At 36.4% G+C, this 27,806-nt stretch overlaps 1 protein-coding gene across 1 annotated transcript in view; it reads right to left on the bottom strand.

Moving 5' to 3' along the window:
- GLIPR1L1 (GLIPR1 like 1) overlaps positions 1–26,783 on the bottom strand; it is a 36,491-nt gene extending 9,708 nt beyond the window's left edge. The window contains exons 1-3 of the mRNA XM_043561474.1: positions 26,494–26,783; positions 8,420–8,665; positions 4,617–4,717 (exon numbers count right to left, since the gene is read on the bottom strand). Of these exons, the coding sequence (XP_043417409.1) occupies positions 4,617–4,717; positions 8,420–8,665; positions 26,494–26,769 (623 nt within the window). The 5' untranslated portion in view covers positions 26,770–26,783. The remainder of the gene's footprint in view (positions 1–4,616; positions 4,718–8,419; positions 8,666–26,493) is intronic.
- Positions 26,784–27,806: the final 1,023 nt, after the last annotated feature.

Below are 27,806 nucleotides of genomic sequence, written 5' to 3'. Positions count from 1 at the left end.
TTTTTTTTTTGCATGTAGCTGTCCAGCTTTCTCAGCACCATTTGTTGAAGGGACTGTCTTTTTTCCATTGCATATTCTTGTCTTCTTTGTCAAAGATTAATCGACCGTATAATCATGGGTTTCTTTTGGGGCTCCCTATTCTCTTCTATTGATCTTTGTGTCTGTTTTTGTGTCAGTACCATGCTGTTTTGATTATTATAGGTTTGTAGTAGATCTTGAAATCTAGGATTGTGATACTTCCATTTTTATTCTTTTTCAAGATTGCTTTGACTATTTGATATCTTCTGTGGTTCTGTACAAACTTTAGCATTATTTGTTCTACTTTTGTGAAAAATGCTATTGGTATTTTGATAAGGATTGCATTAAACCTATAGATGCTTTGGGTAGTATAGACATTTTTAACAATACTTGTTCTTCCAATTCATGAGCATGGAATATCTTTCCATTTATTTCTGTTGTCTTCGATTTCTTTCATCAATGTTTTATAGTCTTTCACCTCCTTGGTTAAATTTATTCCTAGATATTTCATTATTTTTGGTGAAACTGTAAATTGGATTGTTTTCTTAATCTCTCTTTCTGCTACTTTATTATTAGTGTATAGAAATGCAATGAATTTCTCTACACTGATTTTGTATCCTGCAACCTTACTGAATTCATTTATCAGTTCTAGTAGTTTTTTTGGTGGAGTTTAGGGTTTTTTATATATAATATCATGACATATGCAAATAATGAAAGTTTTACTTCTTCCTTACCAATTTGGATGCTTTTATTTCTTTTTCTTCCTGGTTGCTGTGTCTATGTTGAATAAAAGTGGTGAGAGTGGACATTGTCTTGTTTCTGATCTTAGGGGGAAAACTCTCTGTTTTTTACCATTGAGTATGATATTAGCTGTGGGTTTTTCATATATGGCCTTTGTTATGTTGGCATCTGTACCCTCTAAACCTACTTTGTTGAGGGTTTTTTATCATGAATGGATGTTGTACTTTGTCAAAAGTTTTTTCTGCATCTATTGAAATGATCATATGTTTTTCATCCTTTCTCTTATTGATGTGATATATCATGTTAATTGATTTGTGAATATTGAACCACCTTTGCATCCCAGGAATATATCTCACTTGATCATGGTGAATGATTTTTAAATGTATTGTTGGGTTTGGTTTGCTAATATTTTGTTGAGAATTTTTGCATCTGTGTTCATCAGAGATATTGTCCTACAGTACTCTTTTTTTGTGATGTCGTTATCTGGTTTTTCTATCAAGGTAATAGCCTCATTGAATGAATTTAAAAATTTTCCTTTTTCTATTTTTTGGAATAGTTTGAGAAGACAAAGAATTACTTCTTTAAATGTTTTGTAGAATTCACCTGTGAAGTCATCTGGTTCTGAACTTTTGTTTTTTGGGGAGCTTTTTGATTACTGATTCAATTTCATTGCTGATAATCAATCTGATCAAATTTTCTATTTCTTCCTGATTCAGTTTTTGTAGGTTATATGTTTCTAGGAATTTATTCATTTATTCTAGGTTGTCCAATTTGTTTGTATATAATTTTTCATAATATTCTCTTAGAATTTTTTATATTTCTATGGTATCATTTGTTATTTATTCTCTTTCATTTATGATTTTATTTGAGTACTGCCTCTCTCTTTTTTTTTTTTTTTTTTTCAATGAGTCCAACTAAAGGTTTATCAATTTTGGTTATCTTTTCAAAGAACCAGATTCTAGTTTCATAGATTTGTTCTATTGTGTGTCTTTCTTTCTTTCATTCTTTTTTTCTTTCTTTCCTTTTTTTTAGTTTCTATTTTGTGTATTTCTGCTCTAATATTTATTATATCTTTGCTTCTGATGTTTTGGGGTTTTTTCTTCTTCTTTTTTAAATGTTTATTTATTTATTTTGAGAGAGAAAGAGAGAGTGTGAGTAGGGGAGGGGCAGAGAGAGAGAGGGAGAGAGTCCCAAGCAGGCTCCAAACTCAGCACAGAGCCTGATGCGGGGCTTAATCACACAACCCTGGGATCATGACCTGAGCAGAAATTATGAATCAGATGCTTAACCAACTGAGCTACCCATGTGCCCCTGTTTCTTTTCTTTTTGAGCTCCTTTAAGTAAAGGTTAGGTTATTTATTTGAGATTTTTCTTGCTTCTTGCAGTAGGTTTGTATTATTATAAATGTCTCTCTTAGAGCAGCTTTTGCTGCATCCCAAAGGTTTTGGACTGTTGTGTTTTCATTTTCATTTGTCTCCGTGTATTTTTTGTATTTCCCCTTTGATTTCTTATTTGACTCATTTGATGTTTAGTAGGATATTATTTAACCTCTGTATATTTATGTTCTTTACAGACTTTTTCTTATGGTTGATTTCTTGTTATTTCTGTCTTTATATTTAAAGTGTGCTTTCATAGGGGTGCCTGGCTGTGTCAGTCAGTGGAGCATGTAACTCTAGATCTCAGGGTTCTGAGTTAGAACCCCACATTTGGTGTAAAGATTACTTAAAAGTAAAATCTTAAAAGAAATAAAATGTGCTCCTGCAGGCAGAATATAATTGGTTCTTGACTTCTTTTTTTTTTCTTTTTTTTTTTTTTTTAATTTTTTTTTTTCCAACGTTTATTTATTTTTGGGACAGAGAGAGACAGAGCATGAACGGGGGAAGGGCAGAGAGAGAGGGAGACACAGAATTGGAAACAGGCTCCAGGCTCTGAGCCATCAGGCCAGAGCCCGACGCGGGGCTCGAACTCACAGACCGTGAGATCGTGACCTGGCTGAAGTCGGACGCTTAACCGACTGCGCCACCCAGGCGCCCCTTGACTTCTTATCCAATCTTGCAATCTCCTCCTTTTGCTTTGGGTATACCATTTACATTTGATGTGATTATTGATTCAAGTTAGGTTGAGGCTATCATTTTATTTATTCTGTTTGTCTCATCTGTTTGTTGTTCCCTTTTCCTCTTTTTCTGCCTTTCTTTGTATTAATTGAATATTTTGAAATCTAATTTTACATGCTTTGCTGGTGTCTTTGCTATAGCTGTTTGTTTTATTATTTAAGTAGTTACTTTAGGGTTTATAATATGTATCTTCTACTTAACACAGTCAAGTTAAATTATTGCACTTAATGTACAGTAGAAGAACCTTAATGTACTTCCATTTTTCTCTTTTAACCTTTGTGCTACAGTTCTCACATATTTTAATTTTGTGTAGTTGCAACTCTCACAATATACTGCTGTTATCTTTAATTAAATAATTATATTTGAAAGAGAGTTAAATAATAAGAAAAACATCCTATATATTACCCATGTGGTTACCATTTCCAATGGTTTGTTAATTTTGAAAGATTTTCAAAAGACATAAAATTTTCAGTGGACAGTTTTTTTTTTTCTTCCAGTATTTAAAGATATTGCTGTTCAGTCTCTGACATTATTTCCACTGAAAAATCTATCATCCTTATCTTTTCCTCTATGTAACATGCCTTAATTGTCTGGTTGCTTTTAAAATGTTCTCTCATTAGTGGTTTTGAAATTTTTTATTTTAAGGTGAGTTGGTATAGCTTTCTTTCTGCAGATTTGGGATTTGTTAGCCTTCTTGGGTCAGTGAGTTTATAATTTTCCTTAAGCTTGGAAAGTTTGGGGCCATATTTCTTCAAATATTTTTCTGTCCCTGTGTCTTTCAGGAAACCATTTCTCCCTAAACTTATCTCACAGATAACTGATGCTCTTTTTATCCTTTTTGGATTCTTTTTTTCTCTGTGTATTCTATTTTGAATGGTAATAAATAAGCATTCAGTGGTTCTGCAATTTCTCTGGTATTTATAAAAATTGTACTCTGCCCCAAGTTTTAAGGGTGTGTATTTGTCATTCTTGTTTTTATTTTTAACTGAGAGAGAACCATAGAAAATACAAAGAGATGTACACATTTTGTACCTCTCCATAGCAATTTTTGCACATATCAGATTGTTTTTGCAAATTATATATATTTATTCTTTGCCTGCATTTTCATTTTTTTGTACATTTTGTTTTTAAAATTTTGTTTGTTAAAAGAGTTGAACTACTAACTGATTTTTATCTTCTTTCATGTTTCTATGTATTGGGATAAGAGTTCCAGAATGTCATTGTTTGGGATTCCCCTTAGGCTAATGTTCTATTTCCATTTAGATATAAAGTTATCAGCAAGGCAATTAAAAATTATGATATTCTTTTCCTAGAAAACTATGCTTTTCACTGTCATTCTCAATCATTTACTCATCCCAAGTATGTGACACTAGATAAGCCTCTGCCACCCTATTTTGTGTTCCAAATATTTAGATATTACTGTGACAATGTATTTTGTTATCTTTTTTTTTTTAACTATAAAGTTTCCATAATGTTCACTCTCAAGTTTAATTATTTCATGACAGGTATAATTTTTTTACATAAGGTAATATTCTCTCACCACTTTCTATTTTAATGTATTTCTTTTGAGTAGTGTTATAGAGAGAGACTTCACTTATCAATTTTAGTATATGTGCTGCCGAAGCGAGCACGAGACTTCAGTTATCAAAAATATACTTGTCTCTTTAGTATAAGGTTCTATTTTGGAAACAATTCTTAACACGTATTTTAATTTAAAATATTTTGAATAGCAAAATAACTTACGCAGGTCCATAGTTGCATACATATATGGCAGTTTCATGGTTCCCAAGTGTAGGACACATTGTAATTGCACAACCGACTTTATATGAATTGGCCCAAACTACCTATAAGGGAAGGAATTTTAAAATAAAATATGTAAAACAACTTTATGGAAACAATGCATTATGAGAACAGGTCTAATCTTTATCATGCTATCAAAAATGAACGCACGCTATTTATTGTGGTTTTTTTCCTTAATTTTTACTATTAAACAACTATTTTGTTAAGTCTGCTTTCCTGAGGGCTAACTAGTTTTTCCTCACTGTTAATTCTCATAAATCAAAAGGAGAATATAACATAAACAGTTATATTTTTTAGATGACTTATGAAATATATTAAAATTTTCTCCATGGGCATATCATACAAATGATATTAAAATCATAATATAAGGGAAAGCAATAATGAAATTTTCTTTCTTTTTATCAGAAATATTCTACTTCATTTGTGATCACATTTCAAATTTTGTGGTCTTAACCATATTCTTACCTTTGTTAAGTCACAAGAGACAGACAGGGATAGAGATTAAGGACATAATGAGTTTACTGAAGAAAGATGCCTGACACAGATATGGTGAATCTTTATTTTTGTCTAGTTGCAAAGAATAGCAAAGTTATTCAAAAAGAAGAAGACTCCTATGGAAAACCAGACATGGGGAGAGAGAGAGAAAAAAAGTGAAGCAGATTACTATTTCTTTGTGACAATGATAGAAGGGAATTTTTCTCTATTTCCTGAATGAATTAAGGGAGAATACTGATTTCCTCCATTTGAAAAGCAAAATCCTCCAAGGAAAGTTAAAATAGATTTTGACAACATAAATGAATTTTCTGAATTCATTTATTTTATAATTCGGTTAACAAAATTTATTAACATATTTTATAAACTGATGTGTTAGTCACTATTTCCCATGGCGTAGGTGTAGTCAGAATCAACAGTTTTGCAAAATATATTTTAATGCCTTTTTGGTTGCCTGAGAAAAAGCAAAGGGTAATAAAAAGGACAGTGAACTGAGAATTAAGAAATGAGTTTTGGGGCACCTGGGTGGCGCAGTCGGTTAAGCGTCCAACTTCAGCCAGGTCACGATCTCGCGGTCCGTGAGTTCGAGCCCCGCGTCAGGCTCTGGGCTGATGGCTCGGAGCCTGGAGCCTGTTTCCGATTCTGTGTCTCCCTCTCTCTCTGCCCCTCCCCCGTTCATGCTCTGTCTCTCTCTGTCCCAAAAATAAATAAACGTTGAAAAAAAAATTAAAAAAAAAAAAGGAGTTTTGCTTCTAACCATGTCTGTGGCTTTAGAGACTGACAGATAAATTCTGACAGATAAATTCTAGTTTCCTACTTAATAAAATGAAATTAAGCTAGATCCAAAAGAGATCCTTTTCCTTTTGAATGTTTCAAAAAGTTAATAAGCTATACAACTGCAAGCATGTATATATTTTAGGAACCATGTCTAAAAATTTGGTTCATGAATAAATGACAACTTCATAAAATTCTGTTTGTTTAATGTATCTAAGTTGTGATTCTGTTTTGGCTTTGGGAATGGTAAAAGTAAATATTGACTATGTGTAGGTTTAAAACGTATTGCTTTCATTAAAGGGACTAGATGTGACAATGCAAACACTGGTTGTAACTTCAGTATGAATATCTGCAATGGTAAATGCAAGAAATTTTTGGCTTATTTTGTTTAGAACATAAGCAAGATATAGTTGTTGAACCAATAGGAAGAATGCACCCATTCCTAATTACCTAAGCGTATGTGTAAATTAGCCAGTGAGGAGTGAACTTCCAATTCTGATGCAGCAATGCTAGGGGAGGAGGGTTATTTGGGAAAAGGTTCCTTTTTTCTGGAAACAAAAGAGAGAGAGTCAAAGGATTATATAAAGGTTGTAACTTGGTCTTGATGCCATATTAGGGATATTGCATTCTGCTTGTTATCAGTACACCTGACATTTGGATTCTATTCTTTCAGTTTTCCCAGCAGTAGCCAAACTATATTCTTTGCAGACAACATCTATCCTGAGAAGAGTGTCCAGACTTATAGTGTTCTGTTATTGGGCAAAGGGTGAATAGAGGGGGAGCATGGAAGCTGCTAACCTCTTTGTTCAGTGCTTCTCTGATAAAAATGACTTGCTTTGAGTCATTGTATACATCTTATACAGATGAATAAGTTTGGAGAAGATAGTTAGCCCTTTCTGTCACTCAAATGAGGCTTCATAGGAGCTCATTGCCATTTTCAGGATTAGCTTAGCTTAAAAGTGACCTCTACTTCTCACCAAAAATTCCCACTGAAACAACCAGAATACTTGGAAAAATAACAGGAAATAATGTTTTCAAGGTACTAACATCAGGCAACTAACATCAATGCCCGCTGTGATTTGAGAGGAAAAGATTCAGGCTGTACAATTGTTCCAGATTATTGCTGTGAGTTTCCAGGTCATGGCTGGGGAGGTGGGGGGTTGAGGTGTGGGAAACCAGGAGAAGCTTGATGGATTCACACAGCTGAATTCAACTGATTCAGAGGCAGAGCTGAAAATGTGGGGAGACCAAGGAGGCAGGAACATAGCACCGGGGTGGTAAAAATCATACAGTGACACAACTATAGCGATCTACAAGGAGTCCTCACCATCAATTCAGCAAAGCATTAATCAGCATGCATGTGAAGAAACTACCCTAGGTCCGGGAAAGAACTACCTATAAAAACTAGAGGAAAGAATGCTAAGACTTAAACAGGGCTAGGAAGGGAGCCTATTTCTACTAGCCACACTGGAAAATATCAATTTCTGGGGCATTGGGTAGAATCTGCATAAGAGTCTTGCCTTACAGGAACCAATTTTCAGATGATGTAACTATCCCAGAAGACAGTTCAAGAATATTTATAGTTATATAAATAAATGCAGCATCCAAAAAGGCAAAATTTACAAAGTTGAAAATATAATAAAATTTCTCCAGTGGGGTAAGAAGCAGGAAAATTTGACCCATAACGAAGAGGAAAAATCAATCCATTTAAACTAACACAGAACTAACATGGATGGTAAATTAGGAGGGAAAACATTAAAATAGTGACTATAACTGTATCCCATGTGATTAAAAAGCTAGATGAAAGATTAAACATACTAGATACAGTCATTGATGATATTAAAAGAGGAAAAAATAGTGAACTTCAGGTATAGCAATAGGACTCTCTGAAATTAATCATAGAGGGGAAATAATCAAGAGAGAAGAAAACATCAGTCAACTACGGAAAAACTTCAAGTGGTCTCCTACATGGGTAACAACTCTGAAGGGAGGAACAAGTGAGAATGGTAAATATTTGAAGAAATAATGGCAAACATTTTTCAAAATTTGACTTAAACCATAGACCTACAGTTCCCAGAAGCTTAGTAAACGGCAGCACAAAAAGCATGAAGAAAACTGCAGTGCATTATTATGAAACTGCTGGAGACCTGTAATAATGGGAAACGGTTTAAAGGCAGTCAGAGCAAAAAGACACATTAAGTACAAAGGAATAAATAAAAGAGTATAGTAAATTTCTAGTTGGAAACAATGCAAGTGAGATGACAGTCTCACTTTTTAAGATTTTTAAACTCAGAAAAACAAAACAAACAAATACACAAAAAAATCAGTACATAGAATTCTATTCCCAGTATAAATAGCTTTCAAATAAAGGTGTATTTTTTAGATACTCAAAAGACACTTAAAATAAAATGCTCAAAAAGTTGTCTTTTGATCGAAATGTGCATAAAGAAGAACTAATCAATAAAATATCAAATATTTACCTGTGTGTAATGGCCACAAACTTTGGAACATGATAGGGCATTATAATCATAAAATGCAGTTTCATTAAACCAAGCAATAACAGCAAATCTTGGTGAAAATATGCTGAATCCACCTAGCCAGATATTTTCTCCAACATATTGAAAAGTCGGATGACATCCATAGGATTTTGATAAACAGGAGTTGTGTTTGAACTTGCACTTGTTTGCCCACGCTTTAGCAACCTGCGCTAAACCATCATCCCAAGTCTGAAAGATAAGAATTTGAATTCAATTGTCCATGTTTGCTTGGATTAAAGTTATTCTAATGATTGTAATCAATTCAACTTTTTAAAAATTTATTTTAATAAAAAATAGATTTTTTTTGTATTATGTTTGTAGTTAGTCATTATTTTTAGTTCTGCTTCAGAAACATTTAGTACCCATTCTATGACAGTTTATCTTTGTATTTCCAATGCCTCGCAGATGGCCTGGTACAGTAGAGGCACTCAACAAATATAGTTGAATGTGATTTAAATAAGCCAAGAGTTCTTGGTTTAGTAATTCAGGTCATGAAAATATATCATAAGTGAAAGATGAATACCCATTCATAGTTAAAAAGAGAAAATGCCTCTTAGAATGCTAGGAATAAAATGTTTTTAATTTGATTAAGAATATCTACCAAAACCAAAAACAAACAAAAAACTCTTCCATGGGCATCAAGATATAATGGTAAGATATTGAAAGCTTTCCTCCCAAATTGGGAATGTAACAAGATGTCTCATTATTTTTATTTAAAATAATACAGGGGACAGGACACCTGGGTGGCTCAATCAATTGAACAATCAGCTATTGATTTCAGTTCAGGTCATGATTTCAAAGTTCGTGACATCAAGCCCTTCATCAGGCTCTGAACTGACAGTGTGGAGCCTGCTTGGGATTCTCTTTCTCTTTCTCTCTGCCCCTCCCCTGCTCTCTCTCTCTCAAGATAAATAAACATTAAATTAAAAAAAATAATAAAACAAAATAATAAGGGGGTTAGGTGGTATAATAAAATATGTGAGCTATAAATACATAATAAAAAGATATGAAATGTATCATTATTGGAATCTATTATTATTCATACATAACAAGACTGGGTTACATAGAAAATTCAAGTGAATGCACCAACAATACTGTATGAAAAAAGTGAAATTATCAGTTCCAAATGCTAGGAAAATACACAAAATTGTATTTCCATATATACTTTAGAAACAAATAGCTGCAAAGATAACAAATATATAAAAATATATCCAATAAATGACATAAAAAATCTGTACACTGAAAACCTACAAAATATCACTAAGATAAATTTGTAAAGACTTAACTAAATGAATAGATATAAAATGTTTATGAACTGGGACAGTTAATATTAGAGAGGATTGGATATTGAAATTTAAATCATTTCTAAAGAAAATCCACATAACTTTTTCTTTTTTGGTGGAAATTGATTTCAACATTTATTTATTTTTGGGACAGAGAGAGACAGAGCATGAACGGGGGAGGGGCAGAGAGAGAGGGAGACACAGAATTGGAAACAGGCTCCAGGCTCTGAGCCATCAGCCCAGAGCCTGACGTGGGGCTCGAACTCACGGGCCGCGAGATCGTGACCTGGCTGAAGTCGGACACTTAACCGACTGCGCCACCCAGGCGCCGCTGGAAATTGATTTCAAAATTCAAAGTAAGTCTTTGAATAAAGACAGTATTTAAAAAAATTTTTTTTTCAACGTTTATTTATTTTTTGGGGGACAGAGAGAGACAGAGCATGAACGGGGGAGGGGCAGAGAGAGAGGGAGACACAGAATCGGAAACAGCCTCCAGGCTCTGAGCCATCAGCCCAGAGCCTGACGCGGGGCTCGAACTCACAGACCGCGAGATCGTGACCTGGCTGAAGTCGGACGCTTAATCGACTGCACCACCCAGGCGCCCCAAGACAGTATTTTTTTAATTTCATTTTTTATTTTTTAAAATTTACATCCAAATTAGTTAGCATATAGTGCAACAATGATTTCAGGAGTAGATTCCTTAGTGTCCCTTACCCATTTAGCCCATCCCTCCTCCCCCAACCTCTCCAGTAACCCTCAGTTTGTTCTCCATATTTATGAGTCTCTTCTGTTTTGTCCCCCTCCCTGTTTTTATATTATTTTTGTTTCCCTTCCCTTATGTTCATCTGTTTTGTCTCCTAAAGTCCTCATATGAGTGAAGTCATCTGATTTTTGTCTTCCTCTGACTAATTTCACTTAGCATAATACCTTCCAGTTCTATCCACGTAATTGCAAATGGGAAGATTTCATTCTTTTTGATTGCTGAGTAATACACCATTGTATAGATATACCACATCTTCTTTATCCATCCATCCATCCATGGACATTTGGGCTCTTTCCATACTTTGACTATTGTTGATAGGGCTGCTATAAACATGGGAGTGCATGTGTCCCTTTGAAACAGCACACATGTATCTTGTGGATAAATGCCTAGTAGTGCAATTGCTGGGTCACAGGGTAGTTCTATTTTTAGTTTTTTGAGGAACCTCCATACTGTTTTCCAGAGTGGCTTCACCAGCTTGCATTCCCAGCTAAGACAGTCTTTAAAAAGTAGAACAAAGCTAGAGGACTTACTGTACCAGATATCAAGGCATCATAAATCTACATACATACTCTATATAATTTCAATTGTCCTGAATTTGTTATTTTCATTTTATGGCTCAGAATATGGCCAATTGTGGTTAATGTTCCAAGGCACTTCCTAAGAATGTATATTATTTAGTTGTTAAGTGGAGTGTTCTTCTCTAAATGTCAATTAGATCCTAGTTGGTTAATGGTATTAGGTTCTTCTACATTCTTGCTGATTTTCTGTCTGCCTGTTGAGAGAAGAGTGTTGAGATTTCCAAATATAATTGGGAACTTTTCTATTTTCAAGTTGTATCAGTTTTCCTTCCTATATTCTAAAGGTCTGTTTTTTAGGGCATATAAAACTTTAATTAAAATTTCTTTAATGGATTGATTGTTGTATCATTATGTAATGTTGTTCTCTGGTAATTTTCTTTGCTCTGAAATCTACTTTATCTGATATTAATAAAGCTACTCCTACTTTCTTTTTTTAAGAAAAATTTTTAATGTTTATTTATTTCTGAGAGAGAGAAAGAGAGAGAGCGTGTGCGTGCACAGAGAGAGGGGAGGGGCAGAGAGAAAAAGAGACACAGAATCTGAAGCAGGCTCCAGGCTCTGAGCTGTCAGCACAGAGCCCAAGGCAGGGCTGGAACTCAGGGACCTTGAGATCATGACCTGAACCTAAGTCGGACTCTTAACCAACTAAGCCACCCAGATGCTCCTATAAAGCCACTCATGCTTTCTTTTGATTATTATTTATATGACATGTCTTTCTCTAACCTTTTGCTTTCCACCTATCCAAATCATTATATTTGAAGTGACTTTCTTGGTTATAGCATATTGTTGGCTCACATTTTTAAAAACCCATTCTGATAATCTGTTTTTTAGTTGATGTATTTGGACTATTTTACATTTAATGTACTTATTGATAAGTTAAAGCATAAGTTTACCATTTTATTGTTTATTTTTTATTTGGCCCCATTGTTTTTCATTCACTTGTTTCACTTTTCCTGCCTTCTTGTGAACTATTTGAACATTTTTTAGAATTCCACTTTGATTTATACATACTTCTTTTTAGTATATGTGTGTGTATATATATATATATATATATATATATGTAATTTTTAGAGGTTGCTTTAGATATTACATAACTTATGTAACTCGTCACAAACTACTGGTGTCAGCATTTTACCAGTTTGAGTGAAGTATAGAAATATTACTTCCATTTAGGTTCCTTCACCACTCAGTCCACCAATACTATAACTGTCTTAAATATTTTTTCTAAATGCCTTAAGAACCATATCAAACAATATTATAATTTTTGCTTCAACTGTCTAACATAATTTAGAAAACATTAAGGAAAAATAGTTTCTTATATTTACCCATACTTTTACTTTTCGCTTTTTTCTTCACTCCTGATGGTCCAAGAGTCTTGTTTCATCATTATCTTAGTGTTTGAAGAATTTCCTTAGCTATTCTTTTAGAGTGGGTCTGCTTATAACAAATTATCTTAGTTCTCCTGAATCTGAGAGTGTTTTAATTTCACCTTCATTCCTAAAGTATATTCTCCCTCTGGGTAGGATTCTTGGTTGACTATTCTTTGAAATTGAAATTGAAATTGAAAATGTTGTGCCACTTCCTTTGGGCCTCCATGGATTTGGATTAGAAGTTTGATGACCTTGAAATTGTTGTTTTCCATTAGGTAATACATTGCTTTTTTCCCACTGCTTTAAACATTTTTCCTTGTCTTAAATTTTCTAAAATTTGATTATGATGTATCTTGGCATGAACTTCTTTGAGTTCATCACATTTGGGCCTCACTCAGATTTATGTCCATGTTTGTACCCAAATTTTGGAAGTTCTCAGCCATTATTTCTTAAGATGTTTTTTTCTCCCCCTCCCTATCTTTCTCTATTCCTTTTGAGACTCCAATGACACACATAGATATTTTGTTCTTGCTTTATAGATCCCTACCTGTACACTTTTTCCCTTTGGTCCATTTTCTCTCTGTTGTTCAGATTTTGTAATTTCTATTGTTCTATCTTCAAGTTTACTGATTTTTTTTCTTTTGTCATTTTCATTCAACTGTTGAGCCCATCCAGTAAGTTTTTTTTAAGTAATCTCTACACCCAACATGGGGCTCAAACTCATGACCCCAAGATCAAGAGTCTCATGCTCTACTGACTGAGCCAGCAGGTACCCATCCAGTGAATTTTTTATTTTGGTTATTATATTTTTCAGTTGTAAAATGTCCATTTAAATATTCTTTATAATTTCCATTTCTTTGCTGATACTTTCTATTTTTTCATTTGTTTTAAGCATTTTTATAATTCCTCTTTGAAGCATTTTTATGATGAGCCCTTTAAAATTCTTGTGAGATAATTCTTATGCCTCTGTCATCTGGGTATTGGCGTCTGTTGTCTTTTCTTATTCATATTGAGATTTTTCTGGTTCTTGGTATGATGAGCGATTTTTCATTGTGTGCTTAACTTTTTGAATTTTATGTTATGAGACTCTAGGTTTTATTAAATCATCCTGTTTTCGCAGGTCTTCACTAAAACTGCTCCAGTGGGGGAAAAGGGACACCACCTCTTTATCACTTGATTGGTGGGTGAAAGTCCAGACTCCCCACTCTTACTAACCCTGTAGGAGGGATACCTTGTTATTACTGGAAGGAGATGGATATCCAGGTTCCCCTTTTGCTTTTGCTGACATCATCATCCCACTGGGAGAGTAAGGGTTGCCTTTTTATTACCAGGTAGGATGAAAATCTAAGCTCCCTACTCAGCCTCCACTAGCATCATGGGGAGGTGGTTATGAGGGACACTTCATTACTTCTGTGTGGTAGTGAAAGTCCAGGTTCCATAATTGGCCTCTTCAGATACCATCCTGGCTGGGAGGGAAGGGACACCATATTATTGCCTCATGAGGGCAAGAAGCCTCCTCTGACACAACACTGGTAGAGAGGAGGTGGGAGGGGTCCCTTACTAGCCTCGGTCAAGGATGATAGTCTAGGCTCTCCACTTAGCCTTTGCTAAAAAAGATAGGAGGATTGTTGCTTCCCCTCCCCATCCCCATGTTATTTGTCCGAAGTCAGATGGTTATCAAAGAAAAGAAAAGAAAAAAGAAACCTTTCTTCCTGACTAGGTTGCCCTTTTTCTTTGTCAAGAGAGAGCAGACTTTTCTTGAGGCTTTTATTTTCTGTATCCATTGGCATTTCTGGGACTTAGGCTTCTGTCATATCTAGTCCAATATATACAGGAGTCAAAGAGGAAATACATGGAGCTCACTTTGTGTCATTTCTTGAGTCTGGAGTCTCTGGCTACTTTGCTTTTTTATCTCTCCAACTTTAAGAATCTTCTAGGGGCACCTGAGTGGCTCAGTCGGTTAAGCATCCAACTTCAGCTCAGGTCATAATCTTGTAGTTTGTGGGTTTGAGCCCCACATTGGACTCTGTGCTGAGACCTCAGAGTCTGGAGCCTGCTTCGGATTCTGTGTCTCCCTCTTCCTCTGCCCCTCCCCCACTCACAGTTTCTCTCTCTCTGTCTCTCTCTCTCTCTCTCTCAAAAATAAAGATTTAAAAAACATTAAAAAATATGTCATGTATATGTCATATATAATATGAGGTTTTTATTTATATTTAATGGGAAGGATAGTGCACATGGATATACTCCATCTTGTTGGTAAGATGATTTCTTAAGTTTTTTGCTCATTGTATGTTCCATTCCTATCTCCATAATTCCAAAAAGGCATTCCAAGTAGGTAGACAGACATTCTGTAATTCTTTGCCTCAAGATTTTTGGCATGCCAGAAAGCTTAAGTAGCTAAAAATAAAGGGGTGCCTTGGTGGCTCAGTCAGTTAAGACTCCAACTCTTGATGTGGGCTCAGGACATGACCTCACAGTTCCTGGGACTGAGCCCTGCATCAGCCTCTGCACTGACAGTGTGGAGTCTGCTTGGGGTTCTCTCTCTCCCCCTCCCTCTCTTTCTACCCCTCTCCAGCACTCCTCCCTCTCGAAATAAATAAATAAACTTAAAAACAAAAAAGGAGCTAAAATTAAAGGCTACTGCCAGTATTACATGCCTTGAGCATACAGCAAGATTTCAGATGGTAGCATGGTGGCCTTTGGAAAGTAGAATATCTAACATGGTTCTCCCAGCCTCCATCAGTATTTCTGTGTCATTGGACTGTGTTGGGAGCATGTCCAAACCCGGAAGGGTAATGATATTGGCATCTCAATAGTGACTAGTTTGGAAGGATAATAATGATTATTGACTTGATTACTTAAGATGATTCACCTATCTTTTGGAACAAAGACCCCAGGTTTTTTGCTTTTTGTTTTTTGTATAACAATAGGGGCAAAGGAGTCCCCAGAATGTTTAAGATCACATTTTTAATCCCCTTGTCAATGTGAGGACTAAACATTACAATTAGGGTAATTTAATGGTAATAAATAAATGACATTTCATTTTCACTTTAAGATTGTAGATTTAAATTCATACTACTAATTTCATTGGTTAACTTCCTACATTTCTTGACACTTTAATCACTCATATTCCTTCAAACTACAAAAATTGTTAAGTGAAAAAGTTTGTTTACAGTAGCCAAGAGAGACTTCAGCAGTTCTCAGAGGACAGATCATAATTTACTCTTCTGAAAAAATGACTAGACTGAGTGATGAGTTCTCATATACCACCCTTCACCAAAAATTATACATACTTGAAAGAGGCAAGATACCACAAGGACAGAGCCTCTATTTTTCTCACAGCCACTATAAGACAGATGTAATTACAGAATCAAACAAACAATAAATAGGCAATAGCAAACAAATGTTTTCAAGCCAGGCCTTCTCACTTATATTCCTTGCTAGAAACCAATTCATTCCTTTTCCGAGATATTTCAGTTTAGCTATAAACTCTGGAAAGCTTTATCTCCTCTTATGCCTGTGAAAATCCTTGTCTTTTACCTGAATCATTGAGAGGTTTCTCCATTTTAAAAGAAAAGGAAAAAAAAAAAAGAAAAGACCAGCTTAAATCTGGTATATATTTTTAAAGAAAATATATCAGTTAAAACCTAGTTCTAATGTAGAATAACTTGTATCAAGTCATCCCCTACCCAAAGTATGGTACAAGTGAAAATTATTCTATCATTCTAATTAAGACCTAGTCTTAATACACAAATGGTTTGGGATGAGGACTGGGTGTTGTATGGAAACGAATTTGACAATAAATTATATTAAAAAAAATACATATATATATATATACACACACACAAATGGTGAACACAACAGCTTTGAAAGAACAGGAATTAATATCTGATGGCAAAGGAATTATATGCATTTAAAACATGTATTGCAAGCCAGTTCAAACATGCATAGTATGTGTATAAATTGTAATTATCTAGGTATATGTATAACTGCAAAAATCTAGTTGCATTTTGGAATTCTCAGGGACTCTTTGAGGCCTATTTTTTCCCCTGATTGAACAGCATAATTAAAAATCTTTCTAAAAAAATATTTTAAAAGGGGCGCCTGGGTGGCTCAGTCAGTTAAGCGTCAGACTTCGGTTCAGGTCATGATCTCATGGTCCCTGAGTTCCAGCCCCACATTGGTCTCTGTGGTGACAGCTCGGAGGCTGGAGCCTGCTTCAGATTCTGTGTCTCCCTCTCTCTCTGGCCCTCTCCATTCATGCTCTGTCTCTCTCTGTCTCAGAAATAAATAAACATTAAAAAAAATTTTAATGACACCTTAGATCTGGTAATGCTTTCACCTAAAACTAAATTGCTACTAAGTCTCTAGTTCTATGGGAAAATTTTTATTAATATTCTGCCTTAACTTGTAAGACTTTGACATGCTTGTAGACACAAATTTTAAAAAGCCCGATCACCTGTTTTCTGCCTAGCCTTAACTCCAGTACACTCTGCAAGCTCTCCTGACCACAAACCCTCATATTATGAAGTCCATCCATATCACAGAAGCTCCTCTACACAAGGAAGAATAAGAAAACCTACTAAGAGATTCTTCCAAATATAAACTAAAAACAAAGAGAATTATAATAGTTTCATATGGAGAGTTCCCACACTATCTTTTTAAAAATATGCTTATATAAACATGATGCTTCTACTAGTGCTATGGCAAGAAACAGTATATTGTGCATAGAGTTGAGGGTGGGAGAATGCCTGGATGTTGCAGTGTGCTACTTACATAAAACATGTAAGAATATTTAACACGAGAGTTACCCTCTTCACAAGTTTTGAAGTGCCCCATACTATATTGCTAACTATAGACACTATGCTATATGGCAGATTTCTAGAACCTATTCAACTAACATAACTGAAACTTTATACCCTTTGAATAACAATTCCCCAATACCTCAACCACCTCACCGCCAACCCCAGCATTGTCAGCGCAGAGCCCAACATGAGGCTCGAACCCACGAATGATGAGATCATGACTTGAGTCTCAAATCAAGAGTCAGACGCTTAACTGACTAAGCCACCCAGGCACCCCAGGACTTTCCTTTTTTATGGCCGAATAATATCCCATTGCATGTATATACCACATTTTCCTTTTCCATTCATCTATTGATGGACCCTTGGGTTGTTTCTATATCTTGGCTATTGTGAATAGTACTACAGTGATCATGGAAGTGCAGATATCTCTTCAAGATCTTGATTTCAATTTTTTGGATATACACTCAGAAGTGGGATTTCTGGATCTTAGGGTAGCTCTACTATAATTTATTAAGCAATCTTCATACTGTTTTCCAGAACTGCAGCACATTTTATATGCCCACTAACCATGTACAGTGTTTCCAATTTCTTTACAACCTCACAAACACTTATCTTAAATTTTATTTGTGTTACTACTAGTTGCCTCTAGGATAAAGATCTGCAATTAATAAGAAATGCAATTAATAAGATCTGCAATTAATAAGAACAGTGGTCTGACTATAAATGCCATATTAATTCAACAAAAAAAGGGAAGAAATGAGAAAAAAAAACCTCTTACTTTATAATAGCAAGAGAATCAATAGATAGTTATTCTTCACATTGGTAAAGCAATTATCCAATGAATGACTTTGGGATCTCTGGTAATATTGCAGGTAAATGAGCTAACCCAGGTAAGGGTCCCAGCAAGGGACCCAGGGTCTTGTCTCAGCAAGAGAGGTTGAATCCAATTCACCTTCTCTCCAACTTGTGCCACTAAGGAATTAAATTGTTAAGCCACTAAAATTTCAGGGTCTATTTTATAGGACAGCCTAGACTAGCTTCATAAAACTTACTACTCAAAGTAGAGTGAAGCCATAATAAAAATCTAAACTTAAACCACCCTGAGACCTAAGTAGGAAGGATTCCTGCTGTGGGCCCAGATTTTATAGGACATCACATATTACACACACACACACACACACACACACACAGGGTATTATAAAATGAAAGATTCTTCTCATTCTAACCTTACCACATGTTCAGTGTGACCCACGACACCGACATGTTTTTAAAACAAAAGGCATTTATATGTGAATGGTAAAATAGTTTGTGAATATTGTTGCTGATGATGTAAGAGACAGACACTGCTTCAGAGTCCAGGGAAGATTTTAACTATGTTCAGTCTTAGGTAAGAGAAAAGATCAACTTGTCAAATCTTTTAAAGCAACATGAAAGCAGTGGAATCTTACATAATATAATATTGTTTAGCAGAACTACTGAAGATCTATTTCCTTCCTTCTCTCTTCATATTCCCATTTTTGGGGTAAGGAAGACATTTTTCAATGGTAACAATTTCCATCACTGTTAAGTAGGGGTAAATGTAGATCTGTATGTTACCTAAGTGAAGCATGACATCAGTTCTTTACATTGGCCACTAGATGGACATGATCACTAGAATGGTGAATTTTATATTTATACAAATATACAAGACTTGAATTTTCCAAAAAAAATTTCAATACTTAAAATCATTATTCACCCATTAAACTTTGCCTTTTAATTTTAATAGTTTTGATTATTTCAGAAGAAGTAAAAATTTAGTTACTGATTATATAAATGAAAATGAGCAAAATTATTCTGGTTAAATCCAAATCTGAGCAAGGTAGGTGAAATCCTTGAAACCATACATTCTTTACTAAATAAAGATTGAATTACTGAGCAAACAATGAGATTATATGTAGGTTTCCATTTTTATTCTTCCTTTAGCCCACAAATGTTGGTGGTAAGCTTGCCTGAACCGTGTGGGGAATTTAACAGTTAGCTGGAAAGCAGTGAGGAAACTTATGTCAGAGGCAGGAATAAGAGCAATCCATGTTATTCAGGGCCAAAACATCTGAAAAAATGTGATCTATAACTCAGAATCATGAGTTCACTGAACTTGAAGCTCTAAGCAGAGATTGGAAAACAAAATAGTGGTTGTTGGTTGTGGTATGGGTTCAACACGATATTTTAAGAGTAAAAAAATGGCCAGCTTGGAGAAAGAAATGAAAGCTAGAGTCAAGAAGTGTGGGGCTTTTGAGGCATGGAAAAGAACTGCTTCTATATAGCATATAATAAGATATGAGATCTTAAAAAGACTTTGAGAGACTAATGTCATAAAACTTTCATGCGATTAGGACAAAGAGGAGATGAAGAATGTGACTCCAAGGATATCTTCTTAAGTGATTAAAAGGTCCTTAGCAAATGAACAGATGAGGATGTACCCATTTCCCCAAAAGTCATATTTCAAGATAACTGGCATTAAGGTGAACAAGAAAAGCACCAAAATGAGAAAACAAAGAAAGACTTGAAAATTTCTCCAATTGGTACTTTAAGTGTGGGTATTGGTATTTGGAATTGATTGGGGGCATATAGCTGAAAGACTTTCAGATTTTTTGAGACAGATGTATTCCCAAAGATATTGTAAACTTGTTACGAAAAAAGCCTATGAATACCTTGGATCTTAAACTTCCATGGGCAGAAAGCAATCTGAGAAGGTTATTGAAGGGGCGGACCTATGCCGGCCAACCATGTCTCCTCCCCTTGAATAACAGGACTCCGACCCTTCCCCAGCCAATTGGCCAAGGCCACGACCCTTCCCCAGCCAATCGACTGAGGCCACAGCCATTATCTCACCAACTGACCCTAGGCCCCAATAAAACCTTTGTCCTTTTGAAACTCACTCTCTCTCTCTGGTATCTCACCGCTGTGTCGGTGCAGGTAGGAGATTGAGTTCGAGCTAGCTCAAATAAAGGCTCTTTTTGCTTTTGCTTCGGACTCGGCTCCCTGGTGGTCTTTGGGGATCACAAATTCTGGGCATAACGGTTATGGCTTAAAGATGGTATATTTCCCAATGCCCAATTCATTTTCGCCAAGGAGGATGATGAATAAGGAAGAACATTTTAGAGGGAGAAGATAGATACCACAGAAAACAATGGACAAGGGAACTCCTACTTCCTTAATCAAAAAAACTTTTCTGACCTCCAGTATATTAGGTATGAATACTGTCTACTATCTAAAGATTTCATAATCATTCTGAACCAACGATTGCTGTGTGGTTCCTATTCTTCCACTTTCTCAGTAGAAGTGTTTGTTATGGTTATCTTGTCTTGCATTGCCTTTGAATATTGTTTGTGTGGAGGACAGATAGAGGCACTAGGCCAAGAGTGTTCACAACTGACTTCGTTGGGTTGTTGCATTCTACTCAGAGATATTAGATTCTGATTCAGTAACTAAACAGGATATTGGGCTTATCCTTTGGAGGAGGCCTTGAACTTATTCTGCTTATGGGATGGAAGGAATAAGTAAATATCTGATGACCATAAAAGTAGTCTGTGCTAGTGATAGTTAATGCAAGCATGCTAGGGTCATCAGACTAATTCTGGCCAGAGGGACCTGAGTGGGAATGACATATATCACCTCCAGGTCTGATTATAAAAATACCTGTACAGCCCTCTAGCTTTCTCAATGGTGACTCTGAAAAACATATGTTGGCATGATGGAACCAAAATAAAATCAGCCCATGGCACTGCACGAAGAAGTGATGTGGAGAGTGGTCCAACCAGTATTGGACTTTGTGTGAGTGAGATACTAAACCTATATTGTTTAAAGAATTATGCTGAGTGAAACGAGCCAGACAATGAAAAAACAAATACTGTAGGATCTTACTTACATTTGGAATCTAAAAAAAACAAACTCATACATACAGACAATATATTGGTGGTTTATGGATATGGGGGGTGGGTGAAATTGGTGAAGGAGGTCAAAAGGTGAAAACTTCCAGTTTTAAGGTAAATAAGTTCTGGGGGATGTACAGTAAAGCATGATGATGTGACTATATGCAATCATACTGCATTGTATATTTGAAGTGGCTAAGCTATTAGATCCTAAACATTCTCATTACAAGAAAAAGAAATTGTAACTATGTGAGGTGATGGACATTAACTCAATTTGTGGTAATCATTTCACAGTATACATATATTGAATCATGTTGTATACTTAACTACAGTGTCATGTCAATAAAAAAAATGGGGAAAAAAATGCCTGTGAGCTTTCAGGTTTCAATTGTTAACACAATATAATAGTCTATCATTTCCTGATAAATATAGAAATTGATATGAGAAATGAGGTGCTTAGTTTTCCTTGATGATTCAGTAGTGGAAGACTGGAGAAACTCCTATTAAAGTCCCAACTAATAGTTAGCACTTCTGCTTCTGCCCAAGATGGAATAACAGGACTAGATTTACTTTCCCACTTGAAACAATAAAAATAAAATATATGAAACAACAGGTGTCGGCACACATAACATCAAGCAAAGAAAGACCAGTGCTCCCTGACAGGGAGACCAATAAGCTAAACTTCAGCCTACTGCCTTGAGAGAATTTTCAGGCTATAAAGGAGTACCAGGTAAGAGAGACTTGCATAGAGAGAGAACTCCAAAGATGTTCAAAGGGTCCTGCTTGGATATTTGGCAGAGTAGTGATTAGCACATGCATATGAGGAACTTACCCAAGACCAGGGAATGAATCACTCAAAAAGATAAGGGAAATATTACCTAATGCTCACCCAGTCCTGGGAATAGTGCCTTTTTTTCACTAGCCAGACTGGAAAAACCTCATAATCTTGGGAATTATGTAGAGTACTCAGAAGGATCTTGGCTTAATTGTGGGGGATATTTATCCTAGTCTAAACTACAGCTTTTGTGCAGCCCAACAAATCTTAAAAACGAGTCTAAAATGGATCAAAATGCCAAGTAACATGAATGCATGCCAGGAAAAAAAATCCAGAATATTTATAGAAATACAAAAATAAACATCACCCAACAAGGTAAAATTAGCAATATCTGGTACCTGATAAGAAATTATCTGCATAGAGAGATGCAAGAAAATACAGGCCAAAATGAGCAGAAAAATCAATCAATGGAAATCCAAACAGAACTGACACAAGTGTTAAAGTTAGTAGAAAAAGCAAGAATGAGAAAAAACAATAATGAAAAGAGCATCAGTGAACTGTGGGAAACTTCAAATGGTATAATGTATGTGTAATTGGAGCCTCTAATATTTTAATAGATAATGCGTAAAATTTTTCTGTTTTAATTAAAATCTGCAGATACAAAAAGCTCAATGAGCCCTAGGAAACATGAACAATGTGACACTAGGCAACATCAAATTGCTCAAAACCAAGGATGAAGAGAAATTCTTAAAATCAGCCAAAGGAAAAGTACATATGATGTATATGGGAACCAAGAGAATGATCCAGCAGATTTCTCATCACAAATAATGTGAAAGAAGAAGACGGTGCAGCAACATCTTTAAAGTTAAGCTTAGAATCCTACACACAATGATAATATCTAGCAAAAATTAAGGAGATAGAGAGTTGTCAAAAGATGCAAACTTCTGGTTATAAGATGAGTAAGTACTATCCATATAATGTACATGATTGATGAGAACAAAGGCAAAAGAAATGTAGCTAAATTTAAATTACCTTACAACTTGCAGCCCATCAACAAATACTTGAGACAGAGCAGGACTTTCCTCTAAGAACTCACAATTGTCTTGGGGGCGCCTGGGTGGCGCAGTCGGTTAAGAGTCCGACTTCATCCAGGTCACGATCTCACGGTCTGTGAGTTCGAGCCCCGCATCAGGCTCTGGGCTGATGGCTCAGAACCTGGAGCCTGTTTCCGATTCTGTGTCTCCCTCTCTCTCTGCCCCTCCCCTGCTCATGCTCTGTCTCTCTCTGTCCCAAAAATAAATAAAAGTTGAAAAAAAAATTAAAAAAAAAAAAAAAAAGGGGCGCCTGGGTGGCACAGTCGGTTAAGCGTCCGACTTCAGCCAGGTCATGATCTCGTGGTCCGGGAGTTCGAGCCCCGCGTCGGGCTCTGGGCTGATGGCTCAGAGCCTGGAGCTTGTTTCCGATTCTGTGTCTCCCTCTCTCTCTGCCCCTCCCCCGTTCATGCTCTGTCTCTCTCTGTCCCAAAAATAAACATTGAAAAAAAAATTTTTAAAAAAGATTAAAAAAAAAAAAAGAACTCACAATTGTCTTAATATTAATGCTTTGCCAGAGGCAAGAAACAATTTTAGCTTGACAATAGCCAGATCTCCAGGATCCCGGAAATCTTTAACATATGAAAATCCTTTTGGAAATTTCCTTTGTCTTTACCACCGACGCCCCCCACCCCCTCCCCCCAGCTTAGACGTGTATAATCAATTGCCTTTACAATCCTATCCCTGCTCTTTCTGCCCATGGGTCCTGTCCCCGTGCTTTAATAGAAACACGTTTTTGCACTGAAAACGTCTCAAGAATTCTTTCTTCACTATTTGCTCCTGGCCCACATCACATCGCGATGACTATAGCTAACACTGCTGTATGATATATAGTAAAGTTAAGAGAGTAAATCCTATGAGTTCTCATCACAAGGAGAAATTTTTATCCTTTCTTCTTCTTTTTTTTTAAATTATTTTTAACGTTTATTTGTTTTTGAGAGAGAGAGAGGGAGAGACGGAGACAGAGTGCGAGCTGGGGAGGGGCAGAGAGAGAGGGAGACACAGAATCCGAGGCAGGCTCCAGGCTCTGAGCTGTCTGCACGGAGCCCAATGCAGAGCTTGAACCCGAGAACCATGAGATCATGACCTATGTCAAAGTCAGATGCTTAACTGACTGCACCACCCAAGCGCCCCTTCTTTTTATAAACTGTATCTGTATGAGAAAATGGACATTAGCTGAACCTATTGTGTCATTCATTTCACAATATATGTAAAGCAAACCCTCATGCTGTATGCCTTAAGTTTATATTGTGATGTATGCCAATTATTTCTCATTCGACTGGAAACAATATACAGTTAATGCAATCGCCTAATAGAGAAAAATATAAGGAGAAATAAAGACTTTTATAACATAAAAAGCTGATACGATTAAAAACCAACAGACTGAAGCATAAGAAATGTTTATGTCCCTTAAGCAGAAGGAAAATGATACCAAGTGGAAATATGGATGTAAACAACGAAATGAGGGGCACCTGGGTGGCTCAGTCGATTGAGCGTCCGACTTTGGCTCAGGTCATGATCTCGAGGTTTGTGAGTTTGAGCCCTGCGTCAGACTCTGTGCTGACAGCTCAGAGCCTGGAGCCTGCTTTGGGTTCTGTGTCTCCCTCTCTCTCTCTCTCCCTCCCCACCCCTGCTCACACTCTGCTTTCTCTCTCTCAAAAATAAATAAACATTAAAAAAAAATTTCTTAAACAAAGAAATAAAGAGCACCAGAAAATGTAAAGGGTTAAATAACAAAAACGTTTACATGTCTACAAACTCAAACATAAAACAAAGTAAATGCAAAGAAGGCTGGTTTCCATTCACGTCTTCTCCACCCTATTCCTTTCTTCCCTCTTGCCTTCAGCTAACTATTTAAATTTAAACTAATTTTATGTATATCTTTTTATTATTTCCTTTGGAAACCAAAGCATATATATGTGTGTGTTTATATAGAATGCACATATATGTAAACATATACACATATATATAAATACCATCTTAATGACATAAGACAGTCCTTAAAAAAATATATTCAAATAAGTGTGGAGGAAATACTGTATAGCAAATCCATGTCATTGACCACCCTAACTTATTAGAGATTAAAGTACATATTACATATTAAAATATTTTAATAGTTCTGTATTAAAGAGATCAGTTTATTGTTGTTTAATCCAGTCCAGTGTTTCCCAAACCTATTTGAAACCTCTTCCCCCTCAAAAAATTCTTTCCCATGTAGCAGAATAGTGCAGTTTTAAATTGTGCTATTTGCTGAATGTGATCTTATAATACTTCCATTTTATGTACCTATTAAAAAAATTTTTTTTAATGTTCATTTACTTTTGAGAGAGAGAGAGAGGCATGAGCAGGGGAAGGGCAGAGAGAGAGGGAGACATAGAATCCACAGCAGGCTCAAGACTGAGCTGTCAGCACAGAGCCCAATGTGGGGCTTGTACCCACGGACCGCGAGATCGTGACCAGAGAAGCTGGCCACTTAATCAACTGAGCCACCAGGTGCCCCTATTTCCATTTTATTTTCTGTTGGATATAAAGGAACAAAGCTGGAATAGATATGTTTTACAATGTAGCTATACCTGCATAGTATATAAGCAAAACTATGCTGTCAACATTTATATTCATAGTTTCATTATGACATCTACATGCAAGAAAATTTATAGTCAGGCATTCGTTTAAGAACTGTAAATTCTATGAATTATTTTAATAGTCCAATGTTCTTGATGCTCATTCTTCAACAGAGTACTCTTTTTGCCTTAATGTCTATATGATGAAGGTCTACAAAAGACACCATCAGTTCAATGTTTTTGGAGTTAAACTTCACATTCTATTTTTCATGGAAATGACAATCTGATATTGCTCAAATGCTGATTTCATTATTCACATCCTTGTAGAACATTTCTTAAAGATGAATACTACACATGTAGTGCTGTTACATCCTTGAGTTCATAATAAGAGATCAAGAGAATCTCGATCCCTGTGTTCTTTCTTTTATCCGTAGTATCCCAGTTATGCTGTTTGGGGAGTGCTAGCCAAAATAAGGGGACGGGGTGGGGAAACCTGTGCGAAGTTGCGGAAGTACGTCTATTACGCCTTAGCGATGAAGACCAAGCAACTCCCAAACACCATCCTTCCTGACTCCCCACCCTTCATCCTCCACCCCCACCCTCCATTCCCCTATCCTCCCTACCCCCCAATCCTTCCTCTCCCCCCCCCCCCGCCCCCCACTAAAGGGAGCTAAACCTGGGCAAGATACAGGTTTAAGTTTTCCCTTCTCGTCCACGCCTATCACCCCCCTGAAGGATGATAGCCCGGCCAAGGTGTGATTCTTAAGTGCACGCTGAAAGTCCAGACTGAATTCATACAAATGGCTGCATCATATTTATCCGCCAAGTTACCTTAGGATGAACCAGAGAAATAAGATCCCAGCCCGGGGTTCTTTCTCACCATGTGTTTCATGTCGGCCGCGGGGGGCCAGACTTTGCCGCGCATGTCGTTGTGCGCCTTGACGCTGCTGTCTTTAAAATTCGTGTCTGTGACGGAGGGAACTTTGGCAGACGATTTACTGGCTACCAGACAGAGACCTAGCGTCCATAAGCAACTCAGTTTCTTCCTCAGAACCATAGCGGAATGCACAAGACGCTCTGACTGCGTGGACCAGTAACGGCTCGGCCAGCCAGTCCTCCGCGGCCCCGTGGGGACCACTCTCCGGGCTGGCTCCATCCTCCTGCACAAGCTCGAGCTCAGCGCGGGGATGCTCGGCTGGTTGGCCCCCCCCAGAGGGCTGCGCCAGAACCCGAGGCAGGACAGGCAGCAGGTAGCACGCGTCAAAGCCCTGCGCTACAAGAGAAAGCCTTGGGTGGCCCTCTGGTGCCTGGTTTTAACCATCCAGGACGCTGAGGACCCAATCCAGAATCACTGGGGAGAGCTCCTGAACTGCAATCCAGATTGCAACATGTTGGCGACATGGTGTTATGTAAAAAGACAACCGTATTATATGCTGACAGTGGACCAGGCCGGCACAAAACCCTATATATTAGTTACATAGCCTCGGTTTTCATATGTAGCTTTTTTTTACTGTTTTAAATTAACTGCAGTGTCATACTACCCATATCTCCAGAAACTGGTAATAACTCAAGAATGGGCATTTTGTGTACTCCACATAGTATGATCCTAAATTATTACTTGGTCAAACATTTAATAATTCAAAAATTTGCCTTTGTTTTCTCATTTGGAGACTGACCACCTAGAAAGATAAAGATAGAGAGGTGTGGCTAAGCAGTTCCTCTTGACAAAATCTTACATTCTTGATATTTGAGTTTGAAACAGACCTATGGTTTGGTTACTAGTAAACTTCAGATAAAGGACCACTTTAGTTGGCATGTTAACGACTAAGACAGAATACATTTGGTTGCTTATTTTACCTATATTGAAATGTAAATCAACTTCATTTGTTATTCAATAATAAACCAGCATTTTTTGGTGACATTTTCCAGTATTTCTGTGTTCAAATAAATATCTTTATTTGATGATTTGAGGTTGTTTACAGTGCCATTTAATTCAAGTAAATACATATTTATATCTACTGACTATTCTAGTCAATAAATCTTGCCACTAAAAAAATCTTTGATGCAACTAGTTACCATTAAAAAAAAATTTTTTTTTAATGTTTATTTGAGAGGGGCAGAGCATGAGCAGGGAGGAGCAGAGAGAGAGAGACAGAGACACAGAATCCAAAGCAGGATGTAGTCTCTGAGCTG

This window comes from Prionailurus bengalensis, chromosome B4, assembly GCF_016509475.1.
Source record: "Prionailurus bengalensis isolate Pbe53 chromosome B4, Fcat_Pben_1.1_paternal_pri, whole genome shotgun sequence".
Taxonomy (NCBI): domain Eukaryota; kingdom Metazoa; phylum Chordata; class Mammalia; order Carnivora; family Felidae; genus Prionailurus; species Prionailurus bengalensis.
Note: the sequence above shows the minus strand (reverse complement) of the source record. Positions and strands in the feature narration are given on the sequence as shown.